Source organism: Solea solea, chromosome 13 (genome assembly GCF_958295425.1).
Source record: "Solea solea chromosome 13, fSolSol10.1, whole genome shotgun sequence".
NCBI lineage: Eukaryota > Metazoa > Chordata > Actinopteri > Pleuronectiformes > Soleidae > Solea > Solea solea.
This window is the reverse complement of record NC_081146.1, coordinates 7,303,005-7,328,574: the sequence shown is the minus strand read 5'-3', so window position 1 is coordinate 7,328,574 and position 25,570 is coordinate 7,303,005. Positions and strand designations below refer to the sequence as shown.

Here is a 25,570-nt window from a genome sequence, read left to right as displayed (position 1 = left end):
CCAGCCTCATAACCACTTCAAACAGGATGCGTACGCTTGACAAAGACTAGATTTTTTTCTCTCTCTTCAGCAAAATAAGGCTGCTGGTTAGTATCTGTGCTTGTGTCACAAAAGAACATATACATCACTCTTCTCACTGGGGAAAAAAATGCTCACAGATGTCAGTGTGTCTGAGTGTTTTGCCAAAGTCACCATAAAAAGTCCCTGCTGTTCTGATGTTGACTCCTCTTCTGCCTTCACACTGGACGTGACGCATCCTTGACAAGTTTCATTTGTCACGACAAGGAGCGTTTAAACTTGAATCCTCTGCGACAGCTCAGTCCTGTTATCATGCTGGTATCATGTGATCCACACACTGGAGAGACAGTGGAGCTGCACGAGTCTCTGTGAGCAGGTTCTTCACTGTCACACGGACTGTGACAGGAAATCGTTCCTGCCACAGGCCATAAGACTTTACAACACATCTGCTGTCTCTCACAGACTGAACATGCACATCCCTGCAACTCTGCATCTGCATGACCATGCATATAATAATTATTGTTGATTGGATTACTTTGTTGTTCTGTTTATCAGTATATTGCATTTTCATAACCTATTCTTTATTCTCTGTATAGCTGTAGTGTATGTCCTCTTTTTTTCATTCCTTACTTTTATGTCTTATTTTATCAAAATTGTATTATTTTTTTGTATAGCTGTGAAGTATGTCTGTTTTTGTAATGCATTTATATTATTTGTGTATGTTTTCATGCACATGCATTTCATCTCTTTACTTGTACACATGTGTTTGGTCCTTTGCATGAAACAAACTTAGAAACATGGATCTAAGGGTGGAGAAAAAAACTTTTTTGAATGTTCTGTTGTTTTTGGATGGTACATCATCCTCTGTTATGGTAATGTGGTTTATTTTAAGGAACATTTCTCTTGAATCGTCTCTTCCTGTCTGATGCAGGATCCCTCTGTGACTACACCTGCCTTGGAGTGGCGATGCCCAAAGGAAAGAGTGGGAGGAGCGGGGTCTCGAACCTGCTCACCTCTCTCCTCCCTCCGCCACCAGCCCCGCGACAGACATCGCGGTTGGCCTATCCGCACCAGAGCCGGACCCCAAACCAACCGTCCTCTCCCTCCCTCCTCCCCCCCTGCCGTGAGTGCCCTGCCCACCCCGGCGGTCTCTTCTCCAGCCCTGCCTGAGCCAATCCGCGCCTGGCTGGGTGTAAGTAGGGCAAGCCGCTTCCTGGTTCTCAGAAAGGAGGAGCTGGGAGTCGGAGTGGGCCAGCAGCAGCAGCGCAGGCAGCAGCCCGGGGGTCAGACAGAGAGAGACGCGGAGAGAGGAGGACCAGAGGTCTGCGCCACAGAGACGCACGGTTTGGTCAAGAGGAGCAGCTCAGGTGTGTGTGTGTGTGTGTGTGTGTGGAGCTGAGCTGAGGACGACGGCAGCACAGAAGAAGAGACACTGCAAAAAGCTGCGAGAATTTAAAAAAGAAGAAGAAGAAGAAGTGGAAGAAGAAGTAGTCAGGGTGGGACTGAGTGATCCAGGAAGTGTGGAGGTCGCTCAGGTGGGAGGCGACGCGTCAGGACAGGTGCCTCACTCACAGCCGCCGGTGCTCAGGTAACTGCTCCACCTGCATAAGTGCCACACTTCTTTATATGTTACATGTGATTTCATGAAGTGACATGTCTGTGTGCCATGACAGCACCGGCTTTCCTCAGTCTGTAGCCTGTACTCTCACTCCTCCCTCCCTCCCTCTTCACTCCTTCCTTCCTTCCTCCTCCCTCCCGGTTCTGATCGGGGTCACGGGAGGACTCTCACGTCACGAGTATTCGGTAACTCCCGTCGACTTTTATTCCCCTTTATGATAAAACAGTCGCGCACTTTTGTCTTTTGTGTGCTCTTACTGAAACCTACAGACTGTGTGTGTGTGTGTGTGTGTGTGTGTTTGGAGCAGGTGTGTGTGTGCGCGCGCGCGCACGCACAGGTGAGGTAGGGGACTGCGGGGGTCGGCGGGTGCGTTTGTGGAGCCTCGGCCTCTAATAATAGCCAAGAACACCGGGTGACATCCAAAACTCACCTGCTCGGCTCTCACGCACATGACCTCCCTCCGCCGCCGCTGCTGCTCATATTGGATTTACCCTCTTGCACCTAAATGATCTCTTCAGTGGTCTGTTAATCATCATCATTAACAACAACAACGGCATCATCACCCTCCCTCACGGCGCACCCAGTGTTTTATTTTAATCCTGGCACTGTCCCAGGGCAGATACAAGCCCTTCATTATGGGGCAATAAGCGGAATTTGATTGGATCCTCCTTTACATCTCCCACAGTACTTTGTCAACGTTTGATCATTCACACACTGAGTGCAGGCAGCTGGTTTTCAAGCCTTTGACATCATATTAGACATAGTTTAATAATGTCCAGGGCTCTTGGGGGCCCCTGTGTGTCCACATGGGGCCCTACAAACTGTAGCTGCTTATTTCAGTGTGGCTTTGCTCTATAATGTGTTCCACAGGGCCGTGCTCAGGCTGTAATGTAATGTTGGGCTATAAGGCCTGAGCCTGTCTACCACAGTGGGCTTTGTTTGTGTGTGTGTGTGTGTGTGTGTGTGTGTGTCATTACTGAGGTGGATGTGTAGCTGACTCGCCCCTCTGACAGACCGGCCTAACAGGCTCAGCTGGCTTGAGTTTGGTTTCCCTGTCTTAGGCACAGCCTGTTCGGTTAAATATTTAGGCGTCCATGCAGGTAGTTCATGCCTTATGCCTTCTAGGCTCGGGTGTTTGACAAAGTATTTTATTTAACTCAAGTGTTTGTTTTCTGTCTCGCTTCAGTTTTACAAGACGAGGATCATCTAAGGGCTTTACTGTGAGGGCAGTTAACAGGAGAGATATAGTCTGAGTTGTATTTGTGTCACGCTCTTATTCTGTGTGTCAGGGCCACATACCACCATTATCATGTGAGTGGACATTTCAGCTGCTCTCACGTACTGGCGACGGTTTCTGTCACACAAGGAAGAGCCATCAGAAATAAATTCTTAATGCCAGCTCTGTTTGTCTTAACTTTGTCTGCAACATAATTAGACATCTGTGCCTCATCCCCTGCTCATGCTGTCCTGACATGACCCCCCCGCCCCCCCTCCTCCTCCTCCTCCTGTGCTGCCTTTAACAGGCTTGCCTCTTTCATGTGGCTGATATCTCTTATTCTCTCTGACCCTCCATTCACATATGACAGGTCTGCAGACATTTTATTGCTTTTGAATGTTTCTTTATGAGCTTTGGAAATCATAAACAAATAATGCCATCACCTCGCTACAGCATGTTGGTGTGTGTGTGTGTGTGCTTTCTTCACCCTGCTGTCTGTTGGAGAACTTATTTTCATGAGAAGTCAAATTAGGAAGCGGTTGGTTTCTATCTGCGTCTCTTTTTTTCGTCTTCCTTGACGAGAATCCCCCCCCACCCCACCCCACAATTATCATTGCCTTACTGAACATAGTTTGCCCTCTGAAACAAGTCTTAAAGCCGTAACGGAGAACACGGATCCTGAAGTCTTTAATGTGAGCATTTTACTGAAGTTAGATTGTGTGCTGGTGTTGTCGGTTAGAGTGTATAGTGTCAACCAAAGTTTTAGGGGTTTTAACCGCATGCGTGCATATAATTATGCCATAATGTTGAACTCATTAAATCGTACAAGTTCTGCCTTTAAAACAAACACAAACCTGCCAAGCATTTTCTGCTTTATTGTAATTAACAATACAAGTTGTGATGCTATACAGCCTCTCTATGGATGACATTTATATAAAGTATAAAAAATTGTGTGTGTGTTAATCTACATTAACTGTAGCAAACTGTAAAAAATGACTCATGCATCTTAGTTACACTTGCTGTTCAACTTGTAGCCTCTGTTACTCTATTTGTCCACTGTTAAACTGGTCTCTGCTTTAAAAAAAGAAGGTAAAATTATTATTATCTTTAATTACTTCCATGTCTTTGCCCTCAGGTGTATGACCTCTGCTGACCACTGAGCAAAAAAAGAGCCAAAGAAAACAGAGTGGAGTGAGCAAGAGAGACAGAAATCCGGCACCCATCTTCTGTTGATTTTATGGACTGGAGGTAGGAATCACAAAACATGTTTTCTACACAACACCACTGGTTTCAGGATCAGTCATCACGTGGATTTTTTTAAGCTCTGCGTTTTCTAGTAGATGATGTATGATAGACATTAAATATCCTTGATGATCGTGTTTGCTTTAAGCCCACTAGTTTTTATGAAGTACCATTCTGAACATGTCTAAAGGGGAGAAAAAAAAGGTGGAGGTGGGCTGAAACGCTGCTTGTCAGAGTGGTGAGATGAGATAAGTCTCTATAAGTGGGGATAATGGTGCATGTTTTCTCTCCTCCAAGACTTTCATTGCACTGCTCTCATGTGTGAACATGAAAAGGAGCAGAAGCACTTGTGGAATGAATGAATGAATGAAAAGGTCGAGAGAGAGAGAGAGGCGTCTTGACTGCGAGGAGTGAAATTTATTGAGATTGATTGTTGGTTTTGGAAAGGTGTGGCGGGAGGAGGTTTCTGAAGCTATTTGACCATGCACCAGGCACCAAAGTATACAAAGTATGCTCCCTTAACAGCGCTGCGTTCAAAGGTGTGGCATCAAAGAGACAAATGTGGAAAATGGCACACTCTGAAGGTCTCTGTTGATTTACGGTGTTGCACTCGTTTGTACACTCAAGGAGTGTGGAAACACTTTTTGGGAAGAATGGTTAGTGGTTGCATGAACTCAGATTTGACAGTTGTTTCAAGCATACTTGGATGTTTACGATGCTTTAGGGCCCAAGTTTGAGTCATTCACTGTGTTTCCATGCACATTTAAAGGCTACATCTGTAACTCAACTATGACACTGAATTGGACGACCGTCCTCGTGCCATACAACGACTAGCAGGGAATCGATTTATTGATAGAAATGTGCTAGGTGGCGATATACTGGACCTGGTAGCTAGTTGGCACCATGTCAAGCACCTGTCAGAGTCTTTCTCCCGTTCATTATCTCCACAAATTATTACATTTTTGAAGTTGACAGAACAGTCTTCTCATTCCAAAATGCACAGGTCTGGAATTCACTAGGTTTTTCTCACCGCTCTGCACTGTGAAAGATTTCACCAGTTTAGGTCTTGAACGTGTTGGATTGGAGAAATTGGATTTAGTACAGTTTCAGTTGGACTAACTAAAAGTCTGGTTTTAACCAGGCAGTGCTGGTATTAAGAGTTTATTTCACAATAGCGGCATTCTACCGTCTTCCATTCCTTCCCTAATTGACGTGGATGTAATAAAACAAAGCTGAGGTGGCTCTGCTGTAGTTAGTCAGTGGTTGGTCTTCCAGGTTCCCTTTTTCAATGATGAATACAGAGTACCACCACCTGCTAGTAAAGAAAGTCATTTCCTAGTATGTGTTGGCTGATTGTCAGCTACTGTCATGTGGTGTGTGCGAGTGCGAAAGAAAAATTGTGGGCGTCGTTCGTTGCCATCAGCCTACCACCAGGGCTGTGTTCAGGACCCCAAACTATTTGTTCTAAAGATGGTAATTAGCACATCATGCGGGTACATACGTGAATCCATTATCTAAAGTGCTGTACATTTGGTTCAGTCCCAGCTGTTGGGTCAGAGCCAGGATTCAGGATCTGCATCTGTCTTTGAACTGTGGGAGGAAGAAAAGTCAAGCACACACACATATAGAGAACATGCAAACTCCACACACAAAGGCCTCTTGTTGAACTGGGATTCAGCACCAGTGCCAACCACTGCACCACCGCGCCGCTTACACACGTGAAGTGAGAAATTGTTTCATGGTTGCCTTGTTTTGCACTAAAACATTATTGAGCTACCAGGTAATGTGAACTCTCATAAAGTCAAAAACACATTGAATGAATTAGTACATGTTCAGGTGTTTCTGTACAATACATTAATTAACATCACCACAGATACTTTAAATAAAAAAAGTGAAAATGAATAAATGAAAAGTAGAGCTGAAACAATTAAAATCAATTCATCGATTATTAATCGATTACTAAATTAATCGTCAACTATTTGGATGATCGATTCATTGGTTTGAAGCTTTTTTCATGATTAAAACAAGATTTCTGATTGTTTCAGCTTCTTAAATGAGAATATTTTCTCCATTTTTTTGCTCCAGATAACAAAGAAATCATTAAAAGTGAATCATTTTGGACATTTGAGAACATCATCATTTCCAGGTTTGACAAACACTGATCAAGGTTTTTTTTTTTTTTAACATTTTCTGACATTTTATGGACCAAACAATTACTCAATTCACCGTGAAAATAATCGACAGATTAATCGATTATGAAAATAATCGTTAGTTGCAGCTCTAATGAAAACTATACCCTCCCTCTGAGAAGTACAAGGAATATTCTGTGTATATTCTGCAAATATCACTTGATTCCTAAGGCTAAATGATGAATCTTTGTTGGATCGAAATAGGAATTTGAATCACCAACCACAATTAGCATATAGCATCACAAAGGCTGGCATCATTGTCCTCTGTTCTAATTAATTGAATTTAAAAACACTTGTTGGAAACCGTTAAGTTCTAATCATTACATTATATAAGTGAGTAGTTTGATGTCTCTGTCATGTTTTAACACAACTATAATCATATTTTTCTTTCTTTACTTTACAAACACTAAGCTGGGGGGGGGGGAGGTTTAACCTCATTTATGGTTGTAAGAGTGGAAGGGGCCGGGCTTCTTGAGGTCATTCCTTGTCCTTGAAAAAACAATATGAGCCGAATAAAGTGGTCAAACATTTAAATATTTTATAGGCAAACTGGAAGTTAACTCCACTGTGGTTTGTTGACTGCAGGCGCTCTATTAACTGCTATCGGCTTTTAAAGATGCCTCCGGAATGATGCCAAAAATAAACTTGTGTTTAAACCCGGCTATCTGTCTGTGTTTAATGTATTGGTTAATATGCACAAAGCAGCAGTGCTTTTGGGAAGCTTTAAAATCTTATGGACAAAGATAACGACACATTAGACATTCTTCAGCTTTGGGGAAACACTAATATAAAACCCTGATAATTAAAGTCAACTGGGAAAAATATACATTTTTATAATCTGTCAGGGACGGTACCACATTTCTGACTTGGTCTCAGCACAATTGCTGATTCCTCTTATCAATAATGTACTCAGTAAGGTGGGAGTAAGGCCATGTGTGTTTAGAATAATGAATCAACAATAATGCTCTTGATTCTTTATTCTGTTATTTTTCAGCAGATTCATTTCCTGAATTTAATTCCAGTTAAAGTGTAGTGGTCGACGAAAGGAACTTGCTTGTGTGGGAGTGAAAAGTGGATCTCAGGGAGTTGGCCAACCCTGTCCAGGGTTTATCCCCCATTTTGCCCTACATCAGCTGGAATATGACTCCAGTTCCTCCCGTGACCCTCATGTGTAGGATAAAATGGTTGACCCATGGTAGACAAACTTCCTGTAAAACAGGTAATCTAAAAAACTATTGAGACTGTATTAAGAATATCTTAACCACGGATTTCTTTAATGTAAACCTCATGATGCGGATATACATCAGCATAGATCGTTCATCATTAGAGAACAAGTGAAAATGTGTTTGTAAATGACACATTCTAGGAAAAAACTAATTCTCGGCCATGAAAAATGGAAGAATACACTAAAGGAAATGTTATTGACCAACAATAGGATACAATAATCGTTTGTGTGCTTGTTGGTGTGAAAAATCATGTGACCATAGCTTCGCTGGTGTGTGACTACCATGTGTCCAACTGGAGGGTAGGGGGAAGTGTCATTGAGTGGTCTGTCAGATGAGGAACACACACACACACACACAAACACATACAGACACTCACACACTCACACAGACACATGCATGTGCATGCTACACACAGTTCCAGGAAATGCTTTAATTAGGGCATGTAAGCCCTTATAAATTCCCCCTTTTCAGACATTGGCCTTTCAGTTTCATACACTCTGAGTGGGAGGAAGGTGGGGAGAGAAAGAGAGAACGTGGCACTTGAAAGAAGTACAGGTTTCTGTTTTGGCCTCTTTTTTCATATTTGAAGGTGTCTCACCGTTTTTCTCAGGTGAACTTTGTTCCCTCCTGCAACCTCCAACTATTGAGAGAGATTTCCTTGTCTTACTTTAATAATTGTAACTTGGAAAAAAAAAGGCTGTGCTCATCACTTTACCTGCAAAGCAACGAAGAAAAATATTTCATTCAGTAGTTTTGTCTAGAATAACTTAAAAAGGCATGACCGTAGCCTTTGACATCTGGACAAACGGGGGTTTTCACCATATGGTGGATGTTTCTTCACATGAAGGCAGTAGTGACACTGGGGTGACTACACACTGTCCGTAATCTGCCACTACTACAGTTAAGTCTTGCGCCCACTTGATTTGTGTCAATAGAGGAAGTTATGTATGTGCCATTTCCTCTTTTTAGTCATGAGGTTCTGTCGCGTTTGACATTCCTCACTCACTCTCGACCACCAGCCTCGCAGCCCACGCCGCCCCAGCGTGAGCCCGTCAGCAGCAGCAGGCTGAGACTGTTCTTCTTGTAAAGAGTCAGAGCAGAGTGAGAAGCTACAGGTCGTTTGAAGGTTCATGATTCAGCCCTTCTAGTAACGTCGTGATTGTTTCTGTACACATCGAGAGGGCGGTTATCATAAATAGGTACAGTGAGACAATGCTTCAGGGAAAGTGAGAATAAGTACCCAAACTGAAGCAGTTCGGGGGCGTGGATAATGCTGGAACTGACCACTTTTAAATGTGCTCTTCAAAGGGGAACCCCAGCGGCAAATGGTGGCTTTTTACCCTTGGGAAAAATGACAAGACCATCTTTCTTTCAACCAGATGGAAGTTATATGCTGTGTATATTTACTGTGTTCACATTAACCGAAAAACAAAGATCAGGCCAAATTAAAGAACCATCAGTATCTGGAAGAAAAACCTTTATTATGTTCACACGTCTGTTGTTATTATTATTATTATGATAATAATAACAATAACTATTATTATTATTATTATGATCATAATAACAATAACTATTATTATTATGATAATAATAATAATAATTATTATTATTGTTGTTGTTATTGTTATTATTATGGTGACGCTGTTTTACTCACAGTTTATCATTTTAAACAGCGGAGATTGTTGTGATGCCAAAGTGTTTATTACTCACAGAAATCCAGTGGTCTCCGGTCAGAGTGACGACCTGTTCTCACTGAAGCTTCATCTGTGTTTGTGTATTCGTGACACAAAAGTTCCTGGTGATTCTTTCAGTCTATTGTCCCCTATGATACACATTTTATATAAATATAATATTTAGGTAGCAAAGAGAGTATCAATTAGCTTCTGACTTGTGCGTTTCGTTATCCATCCATGACTAATGTACACTCGCTCCATCAACACTGGCTGAAAACATTTAAAAATGTAAACTCCGTCATTATTCCCTTCCACCTTGAGTTAGTGAAGGTGTTGAGGTGCAGAGCGGCGTCTTCTTGCGATGGTGTGGTGGCATCTGTGGTCAAAGGTCGTCCACCACAGGAAGCAAACCAACCAAAGCTGCATTAATTGCCTTAATTTTTTATTTATTTATTTTTTTTAATAATTCATTATATAGTTGAAATTAATTGCAGTGATTAATGGGAACCACTGGGCTAAATGTGTTAATTTTGACTTTATGAAACATAATTTTAAATGCTGTTCTTTTTGGATCAAGCCCATTCATTGAACTGCACAATGTTTCATATTGGGCCCTTTTCAGCAGGAGAAGCACACAGGTGTTACTGATCACACTGATGTTGCCTCTGTTCAGTTCAAAACAGTCAGGACCGTGTGGAACCGTGTCGTCATTAATTTGATGACAACACCTGTGATTTTCCCACTGTGGCCTTTTTAAATGGCTGCTGTGCAAAGGGCCCATTCTTCCTTCAGTAACCCTCCACCAATAAAAGAAAAAAAGTCAATTAATCGGTAGTTTAATCATATGTTTGTTGTCGTGCACACGCACAGCAGTGGGTGATGCACCAGTAAGCTGGACCACAAGCTCCTCCCAAAAGTTACTGTGAAGTTCACATTCATGGACTGTATTTACAGTAAAATCAAACCTCCTCCGCTCCCTCCCGTGTCATTGATTTGTCAGGAAGGTGACACATCGATGACTTGTCCTCTGATTGTCGTCTTTCTGCTTCGACACGCTGTGTTTTTGTGCCTCATCTCTGCCGTGACAGTTTTACTCTGCTCTAGTGGTCGACCATCTTTACTGAGCACAGGAAGAGGGAACTGATCGAGATCAGTTAGTTTTGCGACATATCTCTGTGTGTGTGTGTGTGTGTGTGTGTGTGTGTGTGTGTGTGTGGGTCCGGCACTTTTGCAATGTTGTTGTGTGGGAGAGCAGCAGCAGCAGTTGCTGGGACCCTCCCAGTGATGTGGTAACTCAATGTAATCAACTCACACTTGTGCAAATGAACAATTTACATGTCAAACAGGTCTTCTTATCAGCAGATGTTTGCAGGCTGACAGGTTTGGTCTAAACATATTTTCTGGTAGGTGTTTTTTTTTTATTATTGTTTTTTTGGATCACATTTTCACACGTTTTGTTTTACTTTGTTTGCATAAATATATATTTACAAGAGCGGCATTTCACAACAGGAAGACGTTATGAAATTATAAAGCACATTTTCTTTCATCTCCTCTTCAGACCATCCTGTCCCACACACATCCACACTTCCCCATCCAAGAGGCAAATTATGAGCATTAATATGTTTTTGGCTTGAGCTCATCGATCAGAACTTTTGATTCGTACTTTTATATTTACAGAAATATTTGGGTCCACTGTTTGTGTTGTTGTGTAATTCAGCTTTATGTTGACGAAAGGTTTTGTCCAAGTGAGCAAGAGAACAGGGTGGTTTTTAAAGTGATCATAGAGTTAAAAACCCACACACAAGCATTCCGTAGCTCCTTACCCTCACCTTAACCCTCACAACTAAATGCCTAACACTTACCATTACCCTTACTCTAATTCTAACCCTAACCCTACAACTAGTACGTAAACGTCCTCACAAAGATTTGTTTGACAATTGGTCCACACAGCTTTTGAGTGAGATTTTAGACACACACACACACACACACACACACACACACACACACACACACACACACACACACACACACACACACACACACACACGACAATTTAAAAAAAAAAAAATAATTTAAATAAAAGTTACAACAGAGCAAATATGAAAAATGCCAATGTACAGTATGTTATGCAAATTTTAAAAGCTATATCTGCTTTAATGGTTTTTACATAATGTATACAAATGATAGTCTTTGTTACATCAACCAACATGCACAGAACATTATATTTTTTCATTTAATTTTTAATCAAAACATTTTTTTAAAAAGGGTTTAGTGCAGCTAAATGTTTGTCTTTCTGGTTTATGTTGAATGAAAATATTTCTTGTGACTATTTTTGAAAATGTACATTTTGTAATATTTGGTTTTTAGGAGTCTGAAATTGGCCCATCTTACTGAAAAGTAATGTATGTAAATACTCTTCAATGTAGTTATTAAATATATGCAGTCAGTGCTAATTTCATTTAGTCACCACCGTAAAGGTCTCCACCGTTCCGTTTGAGTTGTTTACACCTCAGAGTGACACATTAAAACACCCCCAATAACTTACAGAAACTGTGTGCTAGTGGTGAAAAGATGATTTAAAAATAGCCCCCCCCCAATTAAGATCACTTGTACTTAAAAAAAACATTGTGTTGCACATGTTATGCACCACTTTGTAATTCTATTTAGTTAAATGTCAGACTGGAAAATATGAGTCGTGGGTTATTGTCTCTTGAAATGTATCATTAAATGAAAGTGGCAAATCTCATGACACACTCAGACGGGGGCAAAAGCGTCCCCTAGAACGTGCTCAACTGATATTTGATCTGAGCTTTACAATTACCATTTTTCACATGCTGTGTAATCAGCTGTCATTCTCTGGTGGAAAGATTCCTCAACTTTATCAACTCACAGAGGCTCATTAATCATGTAAACTCATCACTGAAACCACAAAAATAATGTTCCTTTCCTGCTCTGACTTTCTAATTGGTGCAGAAAGTCACCCCCCCCCACCACACACACACACACACACACACACACACACACACACACACACACACACACAAACACCTTGTCATTCCAGCGCACACACATACATACACACCCACCCACACGCACAGTCGTAGTGTGTTTGGGGTAGAAAGTGCTGACCAGATAAGGAGCTCGGAGAGAAGGAGAATAAAGTGTGAAACCACTGTGTCAGCATGCCTCTCTCACATCTGCGTGTGTTCTCCATCTTAGGTTGAAACTCCCTTTTGGTGATGCTAATGATAGAGGTGGCTGCTACCACATCTCTCCCTCAGACATCTGTACACACACACACACACACACACACACACCTGCAAGGACTCTTGCTACTTCCTGTGGCTGCATGCATGTGTTCACCTCTTGCTCGATCGCTCCGTTTATCTCCCAGGCGTCATGTCACGGCTTCTCTCCCTCCTCTCATTCTGTCTCCCCCCTTCCTCTCCCCCTGTAACTCAACTCTGTCGACTCTTGTTTCATGTCTCCTTGCTCACACAGATTGTTTGAGACTGGGACTAGATTTTCCTGTCTTCACCTCCCCTGTTCTCTGCATTATCTCGCAGAGTATCTCGACACCCACTCCCTGTTCGTTCACTCACTCACTCACTCACTCACTCACTCTTGTGTTTCCTCCCCGTGCCCTCCTGTGTGATTTCTAAGAACATGTGTGTTTTTAGACAACATTTACCTCCCTCATGTTCCTTTGTTGTGACGTCTCAAATCTCAGACCGTTTTCCTCTTTCCAACCTCAGATTGATTTCTTTTCCTGCTTCTGCTCCCCCCTGCTCTCACTGTGTAACACTCGTTTAAATAAAACCATATGGTTTTGTTATTATTTTGAGTGTTTACAGTGTGTTTCTTCATCATTAAAAGCTTTTAAATTATCTGTAACTGTAAAACAAACACACACAAAAAAAATTCTGTTGAAAAAAAAATTTAATTTACCATCCAAATAAGTGTATTTTAGAAAAAAACACAAATGTGTACTACAGGTTTTTTTTTCACATTTACACTTAATTTACAAATGTAAAAAAAAAAAATAGAGAATTAGAAAGAGATGGAAGCTACAAGTGTCACTTAGAGTACGTGGCCCACATGAGATAAATTACACGTGAACAAAGTGAAAAACACAGCTTGTTTTAGCCACTTCCTTTTATTTTCTGTGTTATTTTTATAAATAAAGATTGACTTAACTTTATTCTTTTTTAAAAAAAAGATAAATAAAGATACTTCATAATGGGTTTTTATTAAAGTTTTTATGACAATAACATACTTCTTTATTTGTTTTTTAAGTTCAATAACTAATGATATTATATCTATATATAGATATATATATGTATATATATAGATATACATATATGTATGTATGCATATATATGTGTATATATATATATAAATATATATATATAGATATAGATATCTACATACATACAGTATATACATTATATAGTTGTGTGTGTGTGTTAAGTTTAAAAAAAGAAAATGTCTTTACATCATTTTAGGGCAAAAGTTACGTGAATATCATAATAGGATCGCTGACATGGTATGTGCACCCAAATGTCTCGCCACATACGTTGATAAGCTGATAATCCTGCAGCTGATTCATGCTGGTGTCCAGGTCTGCCATGCAAACTGTCTGCTGTTGTAGCTCACAGTGGAGTGTTGTGGTGTGGGAGGGCGAGGGGATAAGGGCCTCTGCTCTGCCAGCCGAATGAATAATGTAACGTGTTCTAGGAACTAAGACCACAGTGTGCGCATGTGTACGCACACACACATACACACACACACACACACACACTCACTGTAATGCCCCAGTTACAGTAAGGACAGGACAAGAGGGATTTCTTTAATAAAAGACAGGACAAACTTCTGCTGAGTAACACCTCTCTCTCTCGCCCGCCATGTCGTTCTGTCCAGCTGTGGCAGCAGGAAACGGTGTTAATTATCAGGATGGTGTCTCACGTCTTGTCTTTGACAAATTCAAATGCAGATTCAAATTCTCCCTGGTTGTGTCTGTTTTTATATCTGCTGCCGGGATGCAAATGTTCCGTCAGGAGGGAGCAGTTGGGACACAGAGCTGGTGTCCAGGGGGGACGAGCTGATGTGAAGCCTGTATTTCTGTGTAGGTCTGATCACAATCGCTGCCTTAATGTGGAGGTGTTGTTGCACTCAGATGGTCCTGTGAGAGTGCTCAGCTCTGGGTTGAAAGCAGCAGCTTTGGTTTGGCAAACGTGTGCATACTCTCATCTCCTTTCATCCCCCTGTTTCCTCCTCCCTCACTCGTCCTCACAGAAGGTGTCCCAGCACCACACTCCACGCAGTACCCCAAATAAGTGAGGTAAAACAGAGAGAGTAAAAACTTTCTTAACACATTTTAAAATCTGAAAAGGAAAGTGCTGAGAGGAGGACGAGGTGTGTGTTGAGGAGAAACGGTATGAACTTAAATCTTACTTTCCGTGTGTGTGTGTGTGTGTGTGTGAGTGTCTGCTTTGTTGTTGTTATGGTGCTTGTTCAGCATCTGCATTTGTTCTGCTGCGGATATGAATAACATCTGAATTAATACGTGTGTGTGCGTGTGTGTGTGTGAATGTGTGTGTGATTCTGAGTGTGTGTGCATGTAGGAGTGTTTCATTTACTGTACAGAAAGTAAAATTGCTCCTCTCTGCAAGCATTGTATTGTAAAAGGTGTATTTAAAAAAAAAAAAAAAATCTGACCTGCCGTTAGTTTAGAAATAATTCAAGGGGAATAACATGTTGCTCACAAAACTTAAAACGATCACTGTCATTTTTTATAATGTCGACTTTGACATTTAATTTTCATTTCTGGCTTGGTTTAAGTCTGCGAATTATACATATTCTCGCCTTTATGACATGTAAGACATGACTGAGAAAACCACCTCAACCTCAAGCAAACTGTATATGCTGCACTCTCATATGTATATATACATATACACACACACTTGTTACAAACACACACACACACACACACATGTACGGGCACTTTGGAAAATATCTGACATCAGAATTCATAAAAGCATTTCTCCCTCTCCCTCTGTGCTGCAGTTTTCTGTGAACAGTATAAAGTCATATTTTCCCCCCTTTAGCGCTTGATATAATTGAGGTGGACTGGGAAAACTTACAGCCTTTAACGGAAAATAAGAGGCATAAAAATAATACTAACAGTTCTAGTTCCAGTCGTCACACTCTCTTAGTGTGTGCGGTGGGATTTAGTGATACAGACGCTGGATGACGACTGTAACCTGCCTCCATTTGGAAGAATACACGGTTGTTGCGCTGGTTTGGTCAGTCCTGCAGCTGTCAGTTTCCTGGCCGATGCAAAAATAGTCTGCTTTGTTTTTTAGGAGTTGTACTAATTCATGGACAGTAAGGGTGGATTTTAAGTTTCCATTTCTCTTCAGTAAAAAGGAACCCTCTGTGTATTTACTTCTGAGTGTTGGTTCACTGTGTTCTCCAGTGTTTTATGGGCTGGTCACACACAGTCCTAGATTCATGTTTACGACGACACGCAGCTCTGGTAGAACATTTAAGCAGCGATTATTTAAAAAAAAAAAAAAAAAAAAAAAAAGTGTCAAAGGTATTGTTTGTTATTAACATTTTAAAAACGTTGCGTTGTGGAGAGAGGAAGCGTGTGCACATAATGAAAGCAAAGGATGAGGAAACCGTAGAGTTGCAGAGGAGGTGAATTCCACCAGCGACGACAAAACAGTGGGAGGAGGTGAGAATGAGAGAAAAAAAAGTGAATTATTAGTAAAGTCTTGTTTGGAGAGTTCACCTACAGACAGTTTACAGATGTCAACAGGTGAGATTTATCTACTCAGCTGTTTGGCAAACCCAAACTCTCTCCCTCAATCTAAAACCATTAGATGCTGCACTAATCTGCACTAATCGTCGATTGAGCGTTTGTGCACACATGATTGAGTTTTAGAATGTTCAGTAAACATGAGTGACATGCATACACAGTATAAAGTAAACTCTCTAGAAGCGGATTAGTTAATTATATGTTATTTTAACATCTGTTGCTTTCAATGCATTAAAAGTGGATTCAAAACACTTTTCATTTATTTTCAAAATCATTTATTCAAATTACTGAGTCCTAATGAACACGAAAATACTGAGAGAACCGAGAGAAATGATGAGAGAGCTTGTGTTTTATGGTATAATTTAAGTGCTTGTGTATGAACATTTTGAACTCTTTGAGCTGTTTTTATTTCATGAATAAAGATTTTTATTTTTTAGTTAGAAACAAAATCCTGTATGTGTTACCTTTGTAACACATATAGTACCCTTTTCCTCTTTTCTGGCAAACACCATGAACAATGACCTTGTCAGTACCAATAGTCTTCATGGACACTAAAGCCTGGTTTAGGATTTGAATTGTGTTCAGGGCTTGAACATTAACTGGTTATGGTTAAGTTTAGGGATAACACTTTGTTTAAACTGTCCAGATTACTGGAAGTCAATGCAATGGCTCAAGAGGTGTGTGTGTGTGTGTGTGTGTGTGTGTGTGTGTGTGTGTGTGTGTGTGTGTGTCTGTGTCTGTCTGTGTGTGTGTGTGTGTCTTGATATGTCAGAATTAAGTGACTCACAGCCAGAAAGTTGATGGGAATCGTACAAAATTCTTTGCAATCTCATTATTTTCCGAACACGTCTTTGTTCTAAGGCATATGCCTAAAATAACGAGCTTGAACCACCAACCACCCATGATGCCTTTTCTCTCTCTCTCTCTCTTTTTTCTCTGCTGCGCCGGAAATTCATGTTGTGACGCGGTGTGCCCCTCCTTAAACCCCTTTGTGCCTCTTCTTTCTGCACTGCTTTACTCAAAATTTCAGTTTTTGTGAGAAATTCGGGCAAAATGAGATAAAACCGTGTTCTATGCACGCAATAATGACCAGGAGCAATCCTCCATTTCTATGGCTGCCGTTAATCAATGATGAGAGATGGTTTTTAATATGATACTATATCATCACGTCTACTTACAATGAGACAAGCTGTACATGAATAAGGTCAAGAGACGTGTGTAATCTTTGACTTTTCATGGGGAGTTTGCGTTCAGTGGGATTCTGTATGTCTGTAGAGATTATTATATATCTGTGTAAGACTCACAGTTTGTGTAGATAATTTACAGATTCATTTACGGAGATAAATTGCATTAAACAAGCGTTAAAATGCAAATTAATAGAAAAACAGATGAATGAATTCCTCATAATAGTTGCACCGACAGACAAATGGATTAACCAGCTAACTAGTACAGTGTAAATTAAGTATGTGTGTGTGTGTGCAGACAACAAAGCTTTTTCTGTATCAGCAGTTGCTTCAGCGAATGCTGTCCTTGTTGCCTTTTAAAGCAGAAAAAGATAATGAGTCTTATCAAATGCTTTGGCTTGAAAAACAATATCAGTAAATACTGTGATGTGGAGGCTGTGTTGTTTTATTGCAGGCACTCAGTGACGGTTTTGCATGCATGGTTTTCAGAGGAAGAGCTCTGGGCACCTCAGCGTCTCTGTAGTATGCTGTAATATGGTGTAACGCTCATATTGCTCCTACCTGAATGTTTGTTCTGGGGTGTAGTATGACTCATAAGGACAATATGATTTTGGTTCTTACATGGTTATTCAACTTTGACATTTCTCTAAATTGACCCAAAAGAAATATTCTTATTGAGGTGTTATGGTTGCTTGTGCTGGTTTCCTGTCTGCCAAACATGTTCAGCTCAGGTTTTGTCATCTGAGGTCTGAAGGTTTTTAATTCTACATCACCTACAGTCCACCCGTGACCCTGAGCACACCGCCATCCATCGACATGTTGGCCACATTCTCTGGGACGGGTCGATGGAGAGAGAGACGGTGTTTATCGGAAACTGCTCGGAAAATGGGCCGTTGGGTTTTGGAGGGGGGGGGGGGGGGTTGCGTGTGTGTGTGGGCGACCCGCGGGGAGGAGGGGTATCGCTCAATCTGTCTTCGTCACCGTTCACCCTCTTTTGATACAACAGGAAGGAAAGTGAGTGACAGAATATGAGAAGGAGGTAGACATCCCCAAGGATGAACGCTTAACCCCAACTTCTGACAAAAGAGATCAGACCTTTAGAGTTGCACATCTAAGAGCAGAAGGAAACACACAAAAGAGAGTAGTTTCCAAAAGACAGAGAGAAGGAACGCGAGGGCGAAGAGTGCTCAGAGCCGAAAGATGGATGCCATGAGGCATCCGCTGCCTCGGCTACAGCTGACAGTGCCTGTGCCCATAAAGACAGGGAAGGTAGGATGAACGTGTAACTCAACCTGCTGCTGCTGCTGCTGCTGCTTCAGCTGTAGCTTGTCCGTGCATATGGAAGACGGTTTCATATCAATACATCGAGGAACTGGGAGGTTCAAAAAGTTTGGCGCTGCATAAATGTGTCGTCAGGTGCTTCAAATGTGTTTATTCGTTTGTTTAGTGTGGTTGTGTGGGTGGAGCACATTTGTACATTTTTCACAAATGGGTAACTAAGTGTTAAGATCGTCACACAACAGGTTAAATCGAACAATAGTGGGTGGGGGGAGCCATGGATTGGCACGCAATGTGTGTGTGTGTGTGTATTGTAGTGTGTGTGTGTGTGTGTTTAATAGGGTGTGTTTTGGAGCAGGTTAGTCAGGTGGATGTGCCATCATTGTACAGAGCCCTCTGGGCACTGTATGAACACTGTTATTGGATGGCCAGGGGGCTGCCAGTTGCTATGGGAGGGAGATGAAGAGCAGGGAGGAGGAATCTGGAGGGTGAGTTGTTTGTGGAAAATCTGGTCTGCTCAGGTGTGTGAGAGATATTGTTGAGCAGGTACGTGGTGGACCAGGTGAAGTGCGAGCTTAGGGAGCCAAATGAGGGAGTTGTTGGGTCTTATTACCAGCGTACCTCGTGACGTCTCGCAGAGAGAATTAAAGAAAGTTATTGCCCTCGTTTGACTCGCATTAGGACATTACCTGCAACACACTGTTCTTATCTCTGTGTCAAGTCACTTTACTGAGCAAAGAGTGAGTGAAAATAAATGAAAGACAAATACTGAGAGAATTGGAAAAACCGGATGTTACACACACTGACTTGCCACAACAATAAAATGGTGGTGACTGGTTTTCATGTTGTGGCTAATCAGTAGGAATATGTACATCAAGATTTCTTCAATAGCGATACTGATACCAATACTACTTATCAATATTCTTATTGATGCTATTCTCTATAATTTTGGTGCAGAAAATGAAAACTTGAAAAAATGTGATGGAGTACTGTTTGTGCACAATCTATAATGGAAGTAAAAATTAAAAATGATACTAGTAGCTACACATTTAAAGGTTCAGTGGATGGACGGACACCTTCGCAACTATCTTTTTACAAATGGTCAAACGTTCAGTTTATATATAGATATATTTATGCGTCATGCAAAGACATTCTGAGACTGCACTGCACTGCTTTAACATTTAAAACACTTACCTGTGTCTTTCTACATGTAGTTTTTCATTTCAACATTTCTAAGACGTACGGTTTATTCACCTGTTGCTTTTTTGTGCTTCCCCATTCTTTTACCCAAACTCCCCCTAACTTGCACCCACTCGAGCCCGTCACTTCCTCCCTCTCCTTCGCTTGCTCGTCTTTTCTTGTCTTCCTCTTCTATTAGCACCTCTCCTTCTTCTCCAGTTATTTTAATCAAACAGCTAATGCTATAAAGGTTTCAAACAGGAATTAACCTACTTCAGTTACCACACCTAGAGTACATTGCATAATCCGCCATTCTTTCCACGTCATAGTGATCAGTGTTTATTTTTCTTTTATGTCTCCTCTGCTCCTATCATTGTTTTTCTTTTTCTTCAGACTTTTGTATTTAGTTTCTTTTGCTGTCTCCGGTTAGCTCAGGTTCTTCCTCTGAAGCCCCAGCCTCCGTCTCCCCGGCCATACTAGCAGCTTCCCAAATTAGTAATCTGGAGAGAAAGTACAGGGGGATGAGAAGAGGAGGATAAGGGAAGAGATAAGCCTAGTTTGAACAGTTGACTTAGTTTCAGGACATTTCAACACCAAGTTATATCATTAAATAATATAATAAAGAAAACAAAGAAAAACAAAACTTATTCACAGTGAATGTGATGCAGGTATCAGTCTGGTATTTGCTATAACTCTTTCTTTTCCTCAAACCTTCACATGGGGCGACATATGGTACCTGTGACATCCTCTTGGGGGAAAAACTAAGACAGAAATCAGTAATAAGGCAGCGCTTCTTACTGAAGCCGTAAGACGAGGGACAGATTTATGTTACTATTCACCTCCGTGCAGTCTGCAGAGAACTACAAGTTGACTGAAGTGATGAGCAAAAAAAGAAACTTTGACTCAGAATGTTTCTGGTTTTTGTTTTTGTTTTTTTACCTAGGCTGGAAGACTACCACCATGTGTGGGTTCTAAGGCAGTGTGTCTGATATACAGTACTAAGGCGTATGATGAAATGGTGCTTAAACTGTGGAACACTATTTAAAATGATTGTAAACAGACCAAACGTTTCAGCTTTGCTCCTTCACATTAAAAGCATTTAACTGTTGAAACACAGTTTAACCTTTATTTTTAAAATGGTCACAGGAGAGAAAGTGTGTCAATGGTAGAGTTTTGTTTTTTTTAAATTGATCTCAGATGTGGATGTTTTGCATAGGATGGGTAGAGCTCCTATTTCTGTTTATTAAACTTAGCTTCATTCCAGGATTCATACATTTAAAATACAAATGATTTAAATGTAAAGATGGGTAAAATTATTATTTTTATTAGTATTATTTTTTTTTATTTTAGGGCTGAAACAATTACTCGATTAATCGATTATTAATCGCTTACTAAATTAATCTTCAACTATTTTGATCATTGATTAAATGGTTTGAGTGTTTGTAAGGGATTAGAACAAGTTTAATGATTTCTTTGCTCCATATAACAAAGAAATTATTAAAACTTTTTTTAAAATGTTTGTTTTTTGGACAAAACAAGACAATTGTGAACATCATCTGAGAATCATATGAGAAACACTGATCAACATTTTCTGGACTAAACGATTACTCGAGAAAATATTTATTTATTATTTGCAGCCCTTAGTTATTTAATTATTTATTTATTTATTTAACTTGTGTGGCCTTTCCCTTGCTTCATCTATGTGCCCAAAAATGTCGCTCACCCCTGCTCTTATACTGACCTCGTCTGATCTTGTTCACACAGGTGGCGATGTCTCCAGGAGAGGACGGTCTGATTGGGATCCCCTTCCCGGAGCACAGCAATGAGCTCTTGTCCCACCTCAATGACCAGAGGAGGACAGGCCTCCTGTGTGACCTCACCCTGACCTCCCGCGGGGCACGCTATCCCACTCACCGCTCTGTCATGGCCGCCGTCAGCCTATACTTCCGCCGGCTGTTCGGGACAGAGGAGGGGGGTGGTGAGGGCGGCGGAGGTTTCAGCGTTTGTCAGCTGGACTGTGTAGCACCTGACGCCCTGGACGCCCTACTTGAGTTTGCTTACACTGCAACCCTCACCATCCCAAGCTCCGGGATGAGAGATGTGCTGCGAGGAGCTCAGCTTCTGGGCATCCAGTGTGTGGCGGATGCTTGCAGAGAAATCCTTGGGGAGAAGGCTGAGGCCGAGGGAGAAACGGCAGAAGAGCAGAGAATCCAATACGCGGCTCCTAAGAGGATGTTAGTAGGAGAGAGTTATGTACAGAAAGTGTCCAGAAGAAAAACGGACAGAAAACGGGTGAAAAAAGTTGAGTTGAATCACAGGTCCTCATTTTTTAATCCATCACCGGCTTCTCCCATCTCTCACTCTTCACCTGCGTCTGACAGCCTGCGCTCCCTGCCGTCTACGCAGCCACCAAGCCCGGAGCAGGAGGAGCTTTTCATCAAATCAGAACAGCAGAACGGGGATCCCAGGTCGATGAGAGAGCCGGGGAGAGGAGCCACACCAAATGGAAGTCACCCTCACTGGCTGCACAACCGCCCCCGTATAGCTCAACCGCCTCCTGTCCCACCCCCCAATGATACGCTCTTAGGGAATGATGGCGTGGAGGGCTTTGGTGAGGATCGTATGCTAATGGGAAGCACATCCGTACCAACATCTGTAGCTGAGCGTGGGGCGGCGGCATCAGCAGTCGGAGGCGGGAGGAAGAGGAAGTCTCAGACGCCACAGCAGTGTCCCGTCTGTCAGAAAATCATCCATGGTGCGGGAAAACTGCCCCGACACATGAGGACACACACGGGAGAAAAACCCTTCCAGTGCTCTGCCTGTGGAGTCCGATTCACTCGGTACAAAATCATTTCCGTTACTCTTTACATTGCAGTACAGTAACAATATGAGACAATATATTGTCATATGAAGGCAATATGATGGTAATTCCATCACATTTCTGATGCAGTTTCCAGTTTGGCAATAACATTGTAACAGTGTGTTAATAAGACCCTTAAGTGTAATAATATTACAGTCATACCATGTTATTTCCACAGTAATATCCAGGTAATAGCTTGGTAATGAGAATCACTCCATCAGTGTAATCACTTCACATGATAATAACCATATAATTAAGTTGAAATGAATCCTCCCTTACATCCCAAATACATTTTTTATTTATTTGATAGTTACTATATAAATAAGACATACAAACATACATATTGTCAGTGTAATGTTAAGCATATTTAATTATGTGGTAGTGTGACTGCATTTTTTTCCTTTTTTACTGACGTTTACACCTTCTCTTCTTCACCGTCCCCATTGCCTCTCATTTCAGGAATGATAAGTTAAAGATCCACATGAGAAAACACACAGGAGAGCGTCCTTACCCGTGCCCCCACTGCACCGCCAGGTTTCTACACTCGTACGACCTCAAAAACCACCTGTCCCTCCACAGCGGGGCAAGACCCTTTGAGTGCCCGCTCTGCCACAAGGCCTTCGCCCGGGAGGATCACCTCCAGCGTCACCGCAAGGGTCACAGTTGCCTGGAGATGCGCACACGCCGACCCAGGCGAGGTCCTGAGGTTATGGAGGACGGGAGAGAGGATGAGGGCAGGAGAGAGCAGCCAAACCCTCTGGAGGCTTTGTCATCGCAGGCCCACACCTCAGTGTTTCACCCACACATGTTGCTGGATGGCGGCAGTGGACCAAGCGGCGCTCATCCGCTGATGTTTCCAGGCGATGTGGAGAGGGGGCGCTCTCTCGCCCTACAGGCTCTGGCCCAGCTCGGGCCTCACAGGCTGGGCGGCTACCCCGAGCTCTTCCTGCGAGGGCTGGATCTGCGAGGAAGCAGAGAGGCGGAGGTGGAGGATCCTGGAGGAACCCACTCACCAGCTGCACTTCGAGACCGATGGGCAGATGAAGTGGAAGAGGAAATTGGAGATGAGGAAGTGGAGGAAGAGGAATAGTGGAAGAAGGAGGAGTGTGTGATTGTGTGTGTGTGAGTGAGTTTGTCTGTGTGGTAAAGAATCCACAGTGAAAAACAAATCTCAGGTGGCTGGACTAAATACCTGCTGCTCCCATATAGAGAGCACTTAAAAAAAAAAAAGATATTTAAAGAAAAAAAAATGGAAAAACGGGTTTTCAGAGATATTTTAAATGTGTGTCTTGGCTTTTGATTTAATTTCTTTTAATTTTTTTTTGTGTTTACTGTTTAATGGTATGAATTTTAGGCTTGAGCTTTTTCTTTTTGAGTTGATTGTATTTTTCTAGCTCAACGTGTGTGTGTGTGTGTGTGTTGAGTGTGTGGTTACTGGGACGCTTTTCACTATGCAGACTAAAAGTCAGAGCTATGACATGGAGGGATATTTGAAGATGTATATTTTAGCAACAACATAATGTATTGAATCAGGTGCAATCCAGAACTCCTATCAAGTAAATCACAAGAATGAGTTTGTGTGCTCACTGACCTCTGGTGGTTATCAGTGGAAATGCAGTCTAATTAATCAAACCTGTGCTGCACATGATATTAAGCAATAATGTTCTTTGTATCTTTTCTTCTCAGTGGTAGAATCTCTGCTTTTGTTTGGTGCTTAAACCAAATATTTTGGTTTTTATTTCTTAAATCTTATGAGTTAACAGGAGAGGAGTGAATTGTGGCCAATGTTGGGTTTGAAGAGGAAAATCCTCTTCAAAAAAAAACAGTTTTGATCGCCATGAGAAAGAATCTGCTTCCATATGCGAGTGTCTTAGAGAAGAACTCTGTGTTTATGCCTGACCAAAAAAAGACAAACGTTTGGACGGATGACTTCAAGAATGTTGCAGACAATTCTTCTTTTCCTGAAAGGCTGTGGATTTCAGTCTTCCAATGCACTCGTTTTTTGACACCTTGTTTTGGGGGGAGAGAAAAAAAAAGAAAAGTGGTAAGAGTGAGGGTAAGAATGAGATGCTTCTCCCCTTCCTCTGTATTTATTTATTTATTGTTATTTATTGTGGCTCCTCTGCTGTAACTCTTTTGTGAGACCAGATGGGAGGTTGGAAACTGATCACAGCCCATTTCCAGTCTGAGTCTTACAAGGATTGCGTTAAAGATTTTTGGCTCAACGTCTCCCTATACTTAAACGCCTTTTTTTACGGGCTTCATGTCTTCTTTCTGCGATTCTTCCTCAAATGCATTCTTTGCACATGCAACCCCGTTAGGTACTGCAATAACACAGGCACATTCCAACCTCTGGGGTAGAGAGAAGGGAACAGGGCTCAGAAGAAGTCGGGGGCGGGGGGGGAACAAACTGGAAAACAAAAAATGACTTTGCTGTTTTACACCTTCTTCATGCTTTTCTGTTGATAAACCAACACGTCTAGTACTGTATCACATTATGGCATGGCAGTTCTTATAGATCGGCCACCGCTGTGTTTAAAGGGGGCCATTCTTTTTGAGTTTATCTATCTTTGACCAAATACCTTTTTGTAATTATGCTTCTCTGGACCAGTGCATAATTACATGCAGTCATTAATGGCTTTAAGAGACGAGAGGTTGTCTTCTTGTTTTTAATTTCCGTTTATCATGATACCCATGTAGCCAGAACGTGCTGTAGCAGTGGTGCCGGTCTGGCCTCGTGTGCACTGTCCACTTCTTGCTCTGTAGTAAATCTTTTTTTTTTTCCCCATTTCATTTGCACTATGAGATTTGAGAGCTTCAAGCCTTTTTTGTCTTTCTGTCTCGTCCATGAACTCATTTAATACCATTTAAACTTGTGATTGAAATAGACGACTTCTTTGAAACCCACACACATGGAATACTCTTCCACCTGTATAGTAGTACAGTTATTGTCAAATCTTTTATATATATATATATGTATATGTATGTATATGTATATGTATATATGTATGTGTATATATATATTTATATACAGTATATATATATATACAGTATATATATATAT

The 25,570-nt window shown here is 41.5% G+C and overlaps 1 protein-coding gene across 1 annotated transcript; it reads left to right on the top strand.

Annotated features, from left to right (window-relative positions):
• The first annotated feature begins 1,217 nt into the window (after positions 1-1,217).
• Positions 1,218-25,154, top strand: zbtb7b (zinc finger and BTB domain containing 7B). The gene is made up of 4 exons (XM_058648635.1): positions 1,218-1,606; positions 3,988-4,100; positions 21,411-22,486; positions 22,966-25,154. The coding sequence occupies exons 3-4, from the start codon at positions 21,417-21,419 to the stop codon at positions 23,594-23,596; spliced, it is 1,701 nt and encodes a 566-aa protein (XP_058504618.1). The 5' UTR covers positions 1,218-1,606; positions 3,988-4,100; positions 21,411-21,416; the 3' UTR covers positions 23,597-25,154.
• The last annotated feature ends 416 nt before the right edge of the window (positions 25,155-25,570 follow it).

Excerpts from the sequence above, each read along its gene's own strand:
- zbtb7b (XM_058648635.1), top strand. The coding sequence starts at position 21,417 with ATGTCTCCAGGAGAGGACGGTCTGATTGGGATCCCCTTCCCGGAGCAC. Across the intron at positions 22,487-22,965 it reads TGTGGAGTCCGATTCACTCG|GAATGATAAGTTAAAGATCC; the intron begins GTACAAAATCAT and ends CTCTCATTTCAG.